Below are 11,344 nucleotides of genomic sequence, written 5' to 3'. Positions count from 1 at the left end.
CTGGCATGCTTGCTGTTTGCTACTGTTGATATATATAAAGTAAACAGGGGAAGGGTGGCAGGACAGAAGTGTGCACAGAAGCAGGAAGAGATCCAATAGAAGAAGAATTCGATTTTATGAAGTGGTCATACCCAGGAGTCTGTGTTCAGGTGGGAAATATTGCAGTAGCTTTTAAAAGGGGGGCGGTGAGAGTGAAATAACCAAATCTGCCCCATCGGATCTAGATGCGGTGTGAAGGATGGACTGACGTGGAGGATGGGGGTGGTGGGAAGAGATGGCAGCACCTAGAAGTAGGCACTGACTCCACCTAGGAGACTGTTAACAACAGCCCCAGTGAGAAGCTGAGGCGTTGGTGATGGCAATGGGCAAGGAGGCGTGAGCTGGGAGATTTTCTGAGGTCGGTAGGACTTGAGGGTTGGGTGGGTGAATTGGTTGGGGAAGCGGGGTGAGAAGGTTTCTTCATTAGGGGCAAGCTTGATCCTTATTCTTGTTCTCCCTGCTGTGCGATCTAAGTCAGCTCTAGACTCTTGCCTGGGAACTGGGGCTTCTTAAAAAGGCACTGCATTTTCAGGTGTATGGAACTCGATGTGGTTAATACCTAATTCCTGGTATTATGACTTTCACCTTCTTTCCTGTAGTGTCAAAAGCCTCCCTGAATAAAACAGCAATGGTTTATCTGCTGATGATTATCGGTTTCATGATATGTCCTACATAGTCCCACAGCAACTCTGCCTATTCGCTGGGGATGCCCACTGACAGATAATTACCACCTGGTGTCCCTGCACTGTACTAATGATCACTGATCTCATTTTACCTTAGCTCTGAAGTCACAGTCAAAGATGGGAAAATTACTCCACTCCTAAGATTGGTGGAGAAAACCAAGAACCAAAGCCAAAAGGAAGTTATGTTCCATGCTTACAACTCCCTCTTCCCCCTTAGCTGGTTGGCACCTGCCTTTCTGCTTTATTCCAGCCACTAAGTGGGAAGCTCCTGGGCTCTCTGGAGCTTGTGATGTTCAGGAGCAAAACCCACTCAGCAGAGGGCGAGGCCACAGCTGGGAGGATGACTCATGTTGGATCCAGAAAGAAAACAAATGGTCTCAAAAATTTGGTGGTAATGGGGTAATAGTTAGGGGGAGGATATGTGGAGAGGGCTCACTGCCTTTTCCAGGAAATTGGTTAGTGAAACAATTCTGGTGGGAAAAGACTAAAAAAAAAAAAAAAAATCCACTTACTGATACAAGAAATCAGATCATTAAATCTTTCCTTAGGAAAGAGGGGGTTTTCCAGCCCACGGAAATAGAGCTTCAGAACGCCAGCAACTGAGTTAATATCATGGTTACTCTGGTCATCAGCCAAAGGGTTTTCACCTACAAAAAAAAAAAAATTATTAGTTACATGCACAGTGCTTTTTTTTCCTCTGAACAAAAATATGTTTCTATACTCACACATGTTTCTTTATATACATGTAGCTTTTAATTACACTTTATGAAAGATTATATAGTACTAAAATTAAAATAATTGGTTTAGATACCCCAACCCATGATTAACCTAAAAATAGTTGGCCAAAATAAAACTTTTTAAAAATCTTATGCTACCAAATAATCCCTTACAAGTTACCCAAATCTTAAAATAAAATATTGTGGGGACTTAGTTAAAATCTAATCTTAGCTTGACATGAATTCAAATACTACATTCTGTGTTTTTTATCCTACTGGGAAGAAGATACGATATAGACACAATATCAGAACTATTCTAGGATGCACCTACTTATGAATACCTACAATTAAATAAATGCTTCCTCAAGTGGTACAGTGGCGTTCACGGTGCATCTGAAAGCTGCCTTCAGCAGTGGGGGATTTGGAAATCAGACAGAGGAATTTGAAAATGTGCCCTTAATAGTACCAAGGGGTTTGTATAAAAAATAAAAACTTAAAAAATATATCACAAATATGAAATTATATTATTCTTTATGGTAAGCAGTTTTAAAATGTACATAATTGACATGACTGTCCAACCCCCCCCGAGAATTAAATTGAGATAAAATCCTTAAGAAACTCAACATAATATGCAGCCTTAAATCAAACTCCATTTTTTATTCACAGGTGTGTTCTAAAGTTCACAAAGATCATACATTTTAACTTTTTTTTTTGGCCTCTCCAGCAGCTTACTTTCAGGGACCTGTGATTCCTTTTTCTCCAAGCTTTCTCTGGCAAATCACTGAACACAAATTCACCAAAAAAAAAAAATATATATATATTTTGCCCACCGAGAGAAAGCCTCACCCAAAGAGATCACAAACCAGTAACAAATACTAGGGGAATTTCTAATGAAAAATAATAAAGCATTTTGCCTGTGGTGACTGGCACAGGAAACTGATGCTTTATACATTTCAACTTATGCTGAATATGGTTCCTGTAAGAGACTTGGACCACTTCGCTGCTGAGGGGAGGCTGCTCTGCTCTACACATCCTATCAGTCAGAGAACTTAGAACAGGAAAAACCATCTGGCTCCAAGTTTACCTCTTCCACCAAGCTTTCAAACTCTCAAGGGCTCCCTGCCAAGGGAAAAGGGACAGAGAATGAGAGAAGGTTGCCCTGTCTCCATGCCATGATGCCCCTCACTCTGTATGTTTGGCTTGACTTCCAAGTGAGATGTATCCAACAGTAGACATGATAGAAATCGTTATAACTGAGGCGCATTAATAACTAAGAACCATCCCTACACAGAGTTATGCATTTTCACTGATTATACCTAATCCTTACCCTGATCCTGGAATTCTGCAAATGATGAAACTGAGGCCAAAATAGGAGATGAGTAACTTGACTGCAATCAAATGACGATTAACTGGAAGAGTGATTCGATTCTGGGTCTGCCTAACACTAAAGTGTATGGTTTTGCTAATTACAATGTGCGAAGTAACAGTTCAGGAGGATTTATTTGACAGCCAATGATGAACAAGAGTAAGGCCCAACTAAGGTCCTAGGGAAGGAGTCTGGGGATGGTTAAAAGAGGAAGGAAAGCATTCCCGACATGCAGTTGGGATGAGTCACTCCCAACACCTACTAGGTAGGCTCAGGGCTATCCTGCCACTCTTCCAGAAACTTCTCATGGGTTCTCATGCCACCTTTGACACACATGCTGAGAATGATCAATGCCAGTCCTAAACCAGAATACAAAGCTCATATGCCTTTCTATACTTGATAACAAAGCCTTACGATTTTGGCTTCATTTCTCAGCTATTCTAAACAGATTCTTACCTCAACATCTAAAATGAAGTGAATGCAAAGAGAAAGATTTTGAAGATCTACAGAATGAGTATGCCACTTCACTCTAGAGCAGCTGATGGCTTTTTAACGTGGTTTGCTTATGGGTACAGACATGCAATTACCTCTCTCAAATGAATTTTTAATATCATTGACTTCCACCTGGGAACCAGACACTCTGAAAATCCCCTGATGTTGAAGACCTAAAGAGAACAGAAGATGAAGAGGATGAAAAACCCCATCACAACTGCTAGGTCCCCCTTTCCCTAATAATCAAATGTTAATTGAGAAGACACATTTACTGAAATACTCCTAGTGATTATTTTTTTTAAGTAAGATTTCAGGGGCACCTGGCTAGTTCAGTTGGTGGAGCATGTGACTCTTGATCTCAGGGTTGTGAGTTCAAGCCCCACGTTGGGTGTAGAGATTTCTTAAATGAATAAATAAATAAATAAATCTTTAAAAAAAAAACAAACCCAAAAAACAAAATAAGAATTCCATAGTTTATGGTTTACCATAGAGGTTGATGAACCGAATACAGCTTTCCACAATGAGAGGGATAATCTGTCCTGAGTCCTGGGTAAAGAGATGGAAACCAGTTAACCACAAAAGAGAGGCATAAATCACACATAATAACAAAGTTCACAGTTTAACCCTAATTAAAGAGTGCTTTTTACTCTTTTAGATGATCATTTCCAAATACTCCCCCCCTCTAAAATATTCCACTAAGGCCAAAAATAAGATTATATTTAACCAAAGGTATATTTCAGTTCTGGAGCAAACCACATTAAATACATTTAACGCAATCCTGTTTCAATTTCCTCTGTTGTGCCTAGAGATGTCAAAGCTAATTCATCTGTTTTACTTATATTTAGGCTCATGTATCAAAATGAATACATGAATCACTCATTTTTTTGAGGGTTATTTATACAAGTAATTAATCTAATGGACCTAAAAAGAACTCCGTGTATTCTAACCATAGCACCTTAGAACTGACTGGCCATACCAGTCACTACACACAGCCTTTTAGACCCCCCGGGACCCTCTCTGTGACATCCTGAGAGTACACCATCTGGATGACAACAGTTATAAAAAAGCTTACATGCTTCCAGATACATGATAGGAGGATTGCCTTCTACATGATTATAATGTGTTATATATTTATTTGGTTTGCATCAGAACTTACTCATCCTTATAGATTTTTCATTGTTATTTTTACATGTTTTAAGGATTATGAAAAAATGGCACAAATGCACATCCCATTAGATCTTGTTTTCTGAGGAAGGGAGAGTTTTTTGGCCTCTTTCCCCACATCTTATAATAGAGTCAGTGTACTCTACTGAACAAATGTGAATTCTGGAAATGTTTTAAAACATGTATAGGATGACAGATGAGATGAAGGAGCTGCTAAGGTCACAGTTAAATATGTATCAATGCCATGCACTCCATGTAGTTAAAGAAGGTTACTGACTATGGAGTTATTTTTCATGTACTTTTAAAGACTGCTCTTTCAGGAATTAGATCTTTATAGGAAACATGGAGGTTCAAAATGATTAGCAGACATCAGGTACTAATTCATGAGGAATTTTATTCTGAAACACAAGAAGAATTTGGTTGTCATAATATATGAGAACAATTCAGAATCTACTAACCTTTCCAATTAAGTAACAGGGGAAGGATTGGGAATAATGCAGCTGAGCCATTTAAACTCTTTACTATTCCTAGAATGGCTAATACACTCCTTGAGGAATAGTTTTATTTTAGGTTTTAAGACCATCTAATCAGTGTGTAAACCAGTTAATGCTTCAGTCACTTCTCGAGACTGTATTAAGTTTCTCTAATTAGTTAGTTTTAGGGATATATACTTTATTAATTTCTTAGAGAAGGTCCTTTAAGAATAAAAACTCTTTAGTGTGGACTAGTTGGCTCAAGAATAGTGATGTAATTACATCAACACTTACTGAACATGTGAGGGGATTTTTCTTTAAGATACAAGTCTGTTTTAGGGGAAGTAACCCTTATATGACGGATTCACTTAACACTGTAATCTAAAAGAGCAACAGATACTTAAATGTAAAGTGATAAAAGGAGAATATTAGTTTGCACCTCTGCCAAACTTAGTATTAAAACAAAAAGAAAGAATAAAATGTTATTAAAAGAAAAATGTTTGCACTAAGAAAGTTCTAAATAAAAATGTCTTTAAGTTTTCACATTATTCCCAAAACATTTTCGTCTTTACCTTTACTCAAATAATCGCTAATCTTTTGCTTACCATCAGTATTTTATTCAGATACAATGAATTTTGTGGTCAAAAAGTAATAAGTGTGTGTGTTTTAATTTAATTTCATGGATGCCAGATGCTTTGGCAGAAAATAGTTTACAAGAAGTGAAACAATGGGCTGTGCTCCACCCACCATTCAAACAAACAAATAACAAACAAAAAAGGGGGGGGGGGGTCCTTTTGTGCCTCAGTTTCCCCATGGGAAAAAGGAAAAATGGTTTGCTCTTGCTTTCTCACAGTGATATTGTGGGGACCTCAAGGGATGGAGCACTTCCCAGAAGGGCAGAGATCTCTGTATCCACTGTTTTGCTTCTACGACCAAAGATTCTTTAATATGCCATCTGGGACATGGAAGAGCTCACCTAAGTGAATTTCCCATGATAACTGGTTTACGCCTTCTTTAATACCTAAATTTGGTTTCCATTAATTGTTCTTAATGAAAAATCTTTTAAAAATATAATATGAGCTGTCCTATCATCTTAGGCAGTCATTCTTGTACTGTGTTATCAAATATAATGGAATCATATCCTTGTTTCTTTGAGCTTTTCTCTATTCTTTCTCTGCCAGACCATCAGCTGCATATCTCAGTCCTTTCATCTTATCTTTATCTTCCCTTCCCTCCAGCTAATTTGCCCCTGCTTATAAGCCTTGGGCTGGGAAGCTAGCTAATCAAATTTGACAATAATTTTATATTAAATTAGAGCCAACAAGGCTCTTTGGAGGCTTATGGCAGTGGGTTTGTGATTGCGATTTAGGTTGTCCAGTGGCTTTTCACTTAATGCCAAGGTAGGGCTTCTTTTTAAGGCTGCCAGAGGTTCTCAATCTCTCTCTGTATGTATGTATGCATGTATGTATGTGTCTGTCCGTGTGTACATGCCACACGCACATACACACATTTTTTAACCATTAGAGCACATACTCGATAGAAGATCTGTCTTTAAAGAAACTAAGACATCTATAACATACTATTAAGGGAGGTTACTAATGATGTGATTTCCTACATAAATTTAGTCTTCAGAAACACTGGAGTCCATGACATAAAATGTTAGCCACGAAAGAGAAAGCTCTTCTCTTTTTTGTATAATTTATCTGAGGGTCCATAATCCAGCATTAATGTGCATTTGGTATTTAACACTGACTTGCCTTAACAAAAGCCCTTGACTCAAATTTGGTACAATTGTCAAATATGTAATGTAAAAACTAAGCGTTTATCCACTTTTACTAGAAGAGACAATTCCTCTTAAGTCAGCGTTTGATTTCTATAACTATAGGTAGGAAGCCATAAATAGTAAAGCCTATTTTTAAACCTAATTTCCAACTGCAAACATTTTTCTTTCAAAGACCTTAAAAATGTAATTAAAGCCAAGCACGATTATGATTTGAAAACGATACCAAGAGCAAAAGAGGCTGCGCCCTCGCCTCCCTGCAGCACTGTACCTGATGTCTCGCGTGTGAGTTCCTTCGTCCTCGGCTAGAAGCATTATCAGAAATACAGGATGAAAAAGAAGACAGAGTAAACACAGCAGAGATACAAGATACAGACTGCAGGGTCTTACAATTTATCCAATATAATGAATTCCTCAAGTCACGGGATCGAAACTCTTGCTGTGCTTCAGAGCTACCCTAACAATATACTTTAAAAATATATTTTGTGCCGTCTAATTTGCACGAGTAAAAACAAAATATTTTATCAGGTAGCTCTTTTCCTCTTTGCACAAATTATGGCTTTTTTTTAAATAAAGAAAGAGGGCTTTCTCTTTTGCCAGCATAATACCCACATTTATTTCCTCTTCTGAAGGCACTCAAACCAAATATTCTTTCCTCTCTGACTTCAGGAAATATTATATTGATTTTCTGGGAAAGCAAAGAGCCCCAGGACAGACCTGGACATAATGACCTGCCTCCTTCTATGGGAGGCTGAGGCCATTACAGTAGGAAGCGTGGAGAGCAGCCACCCAGACGGCCGGTGCCAGTACCTTGACGAACGTTTCCAAATCCCCATTAAACAACTTAGCATTATACTGTGAGCGGGGTCTGGACTTCCTGTGTTTCTGGGGCTTAGGGGGAACATTTGGAGGCCTAAGGGAAGGGAATATAATTACTGAGCATGGCAGAAATCAAACAATAAATGAAATACCCATAGGTCACATCAAAATCACAAAACAGGATTTCTCGTGCACCCTCTCCACCCCCACCCATGTGGGGAAAAGAGTCCTTCCCTTTTCCCATTTATTTACTTTTACTTATGTGATCAAAAGCGATACAAACTCTTCATTCAGACTTGTATATTCATTCTCTTGTATATTGTATATGACATTTGTTTGCTAGTTTGTTTAAAAATGGAACTGTGAGCTATCTGGCCAAGTGTTACAAACCCGACTGGCTTATGAGTCACACGGAAGACAAAGTGAGTCATAAAAATCAGGGCTCTTGATAAATCCCAATATGAGAAATTAAATATAATATTTTTAGTTACAACATAATTCGTCAATGCAAGTAACATCACATCTGTTCAGTATCCCTCAGATATTAATGGGGTTTTATTTTATGCAAAAAAGTAAGTATTAATGTAGTCACAAGTGAAAAATGAGTTTGGTTTCAATGTTTTCTCAGGGAGGGGGTAGATACAGGCTCATACGAATGACTATTTCTTTGTAACAAACTATCTCATCACTTAAATATTTGTAGAGCATTAGGATACACCCTTTATTCTGCTCTGGACTCTCCATCTCCAGTCTGCTTTGGTGGCTGAGCCAGTCTCTCTAACATACACACATCCGGTGCCCCACGTACTCCATTCAGACCCTGCATCATCTTGCTCTGTCATGGAGAGAGGGGGCCTCTTCTGTCCTCTTCCTCTAGAGCAGAGGGCCAGAAGTACCTGACTCAGCTTCTCCACCTGTGCTGAATGGTACACAGGGAAGAAGAGTCCCAGCACTGTTCTCCAGACATTCCAATTTTAACTCCTTCTTCATTGGAAGGCTTATATGAGGGCATACATCACACTTGGAAATTAGGTAAAGCCCTTCATTATGCTGCAAACTGTCTAGGAAGAATTACCTTTTTAGTTCATTGGCATTCAGAAAGGCCAGGTTAGAAACAAAATCCCAAGAATATGAGGAAGCCTGACTAGATTCATAAGATATTACCACATTCTTTAGCTATCAAGAGAGGTAGGGGAGCAAAGGTGACAGCCTTCCATAGCCAAATTCTAAGACTCAACCAGCAGGTGGGCTCAAAGGATTAACGGGGTGTATAGTGAACAGCACCTGAAGCCCCATGTGCTTGAGAGGTTAAGAGGAGTTTTTGCAAGAGTCTAGAAGTGAATATGGAAACTTCTACGAGGCAGTATATCACGTCCTGCCACTGGTGAAATTCCCGAAATCTCTTTTATATACTGAATTCTAGGCTATTCACAGGGGAAAGGATCTGGTAGGCATAAAAACCAAAACAACTACCCACCAAGGAGTTTTTTAACCTTATGTGATTGATTTCATCCACTCTTTTCATTATAAGTATTTTTTAAAGATTTTTAAAAATAATTTATTTTAGGGGGTGGAGGGGAGGGGCAGAGGGAGAGGGAAAGAGAGCCTCAAGCAGACTCTACACTCAGCAGAGAACCCAATGCTGGGCTGGATCTCACTACCCTGAGATCACGACCTGAGCCGAAACCAAGCATCAATACCCAACCGAATGCACCACGCAGGTGCCCCTCATTATTTTTACAAGTGTTTTAAAATGTAGACTTTATTTTTATTCAGGGATGGTGAGGCCACCAGATCAGAAGCAAAGGCCATTGAAAAGACAGTTTGTTACCCACACTGCCCAAGAGAAGGGGGCAGGCTACTCCACCGGGGAGGGGTACATGGGGAAGCACCAGAGTAGATGGGGAGGCAGAGGGCGTTCGGGCAATGCTGTGGTTTCCATGGGAAGGAATGTGCGAGGGAGGGTAAGCAGGTTTAGGACTGGCTAGGTTGAGTAAGTTTGGGGGGCTCTGGGGAATAGGGACTATTCCCAGTTGTCTGGTACACCACACCACAAAATGTGGTGATCAGGGAAGGGGGAGAGTGACCTTGAATGTGAAAGCCTGATAAAGGATGCAGTTGACAGTATGCGTCTGGACTGGTTGGTTTGCACACAAAAGGCATACTTGTGAGCATGACCTATTTCTATGAATTGGCTAACCTTGGGGGTAGTAGTCCCTCCAAGGTCAGCAAGGCCCCAAGACATCAAAGCATTCAATAGAGAAACCAGAAAACATGGTTATTACAAGGTCCAGCAGTGCTGCACACTTGGTGACATCTGGAGCCGTTGACGAAGCTAAGGGGATAAGGACACAGGCTCATCTCGTTCTGTCACCGACTCGGTCAAGCAAATCTTGTGGCTGGAGCCAAAGCCCCTTAGTAGAGCTAGATCATTGTTCCTGCATGACCGAGAGAAGCAGTGTGGCTCCTGGTTGGGGCACGTGAAGACCTGTCTTTTGAGTTGTCTACCAGAGGCCTGCAAGTCGCCTCTCCTGGCGATTCTAAAGTATGAGGCGAGTGTGATGACACTACCACTGGGAGAGAAACCTGACAGGAAAACAAAGTGCCGGAGCGCTTATCAAAGTCCTTTCGGCGGCAGAGGCGGCTTCTCAGGCCCCTGACGGCACCGGCTTTCCTGTGCACTCATCCGGTGAACAGAATCAGGGCCGCGCCAGCCAACCCTGGAATGGTATGGCGCGCTCTGGTTTGCCGGCCCCCAACGACTTGCAGGTAATCCGGCTCCTGTGTAGGACGCCCATGTGGATGAGAGGAAGTACAAGTCAGGTCGATGTGCGTATCTAGTCTGTTTGGCAGTGACAGTTCTCATTGCAAATTCGTGTATTTGCATTCCTTTCTTTTAAAAAGAGATCTTTTTTCGAAGTGCTTTATGTTAATTATAATATAGAGACAAAAGTAGAACAGTTGGTAGCACAGAGATCATATATATGAAAAAAGCTCCATAAATTGCCTATTACTACGCAGAAGTAATACTCCTCTTTGTCACTGACACGGGGAAGGAAACAAAACCTCAGTATTTCCGTGAGGTGCAGACAAGTCATTAGCTGTATCCTTCTAGTTGGTTCACCAAGAAGAGGGCTTCCTTTTTAATAAATTGCCCAGCAGGAACATTATAGAGCCTTGAAAATCAGCTTGCCAATTACTGCAACACACACACACACACACACACACACACACACACACACACACACACACACACACCCCAGTGTTCTAAATGCCTCTCACCTCAAAGAGAACTCAGCTGCAATGTCTAGCTATGTCAATTAGAATAATTTCTGGCTATTACACAAATGCTGGCACAGAAAAATAAAAGTTGCAACCTTTCCCCAACCCAAATCAGAATCTGCTTCCAAAAAGGCTTTTCCTTCTCAGCGATAGCTTCAAAACCCCTTTATGAATGAAGAAAAAAAAAAGAAAGAAAAAAGTGCAATATGGATGTAATATTAAAAGTTAAATCTTTAAAGTGAACCTAAAGGGGTAAGAAGCTAAAATCCTGAGTATTTGGTATAGTTCTAAGTTTTATATGACATAAGGAAAAGTAGGAGCAGAAAGTAACTGATCATGCTTTCTATTTGCTAACACAGTGGATATGCACATAACGTTGCTTATTAATTAAATGATCAAATCAGACTATTTCTAGAAACTGAAAGTGTTTTGGATTAGATAAACCAAGCCCATTCGATTTAAATCTTTCTTAAGCAGTCTACTCGTTAAAGAGCTTCACAATTACACTGGGAAACCCTCAGATCTGCCAG

The 11,344-nt window shown here is 40.0% G+C and overlaps 1 protein-coding gene across 6 annotated transcripts in view; it reads right to left on the bottom strand.

Moving 5' to 3' along the window:
* SRGAP1 (SLIT-ROBO Rho GTPase activating protein 1) overlaps positions 1-11,344 on the bottom strand; it is a 265,812-nt gene that overhangs the window by 37,320 nt on the left and 217,148 nt on the right. For 5 of the 6 annotated variants that reach the window (XM_078076218.1, XM_036070972.2, XM_036070971.2 and 2 more), the window contains 4 exons: positions 7,524-7,626; positions 3,782-3,842; positions 3,392-3,469; positions 1,235-1,369 (listed from right to left, as the gene is read on the bottom strand). In XM_078076218.1, the coding sequence (XP_077932344.1) occupies positions 1,235-1,369; positions 3,392-3,469; positions 3,782-3,842; positions 7,524-7,626 (377 nt within the window). Of the gene's footprint in view, positions 1-1,234; positions 1,370-3,391; positions 3,470-3,781; positions 3,843-6,984; positions 7,019-7,523; positions 7,627-11,344 lie in introns of all 6 variants that reach the window. The other variant, XM_036070969.2, reaches the window with a different exon arrangement.

Source organism: Halichoerus grypus, chromosome 6 (assembly GCF_964656455.1).
Source record: "Halichoerus grypus chromosome 6, mHalGry1.hap1.1, whole genome shotgun sequence".
NCBI classification, from domain to species: Eukaryota; Metazoa; Chordata; class Mammalia; order Carnivora; family Phocidae; genus Halichoerus; species Halichoerus grypus.
Note: the sequence above shows the minus strand (reverse complement) of the source record. Positions and strands in the feature narration are given on the sequence as shown.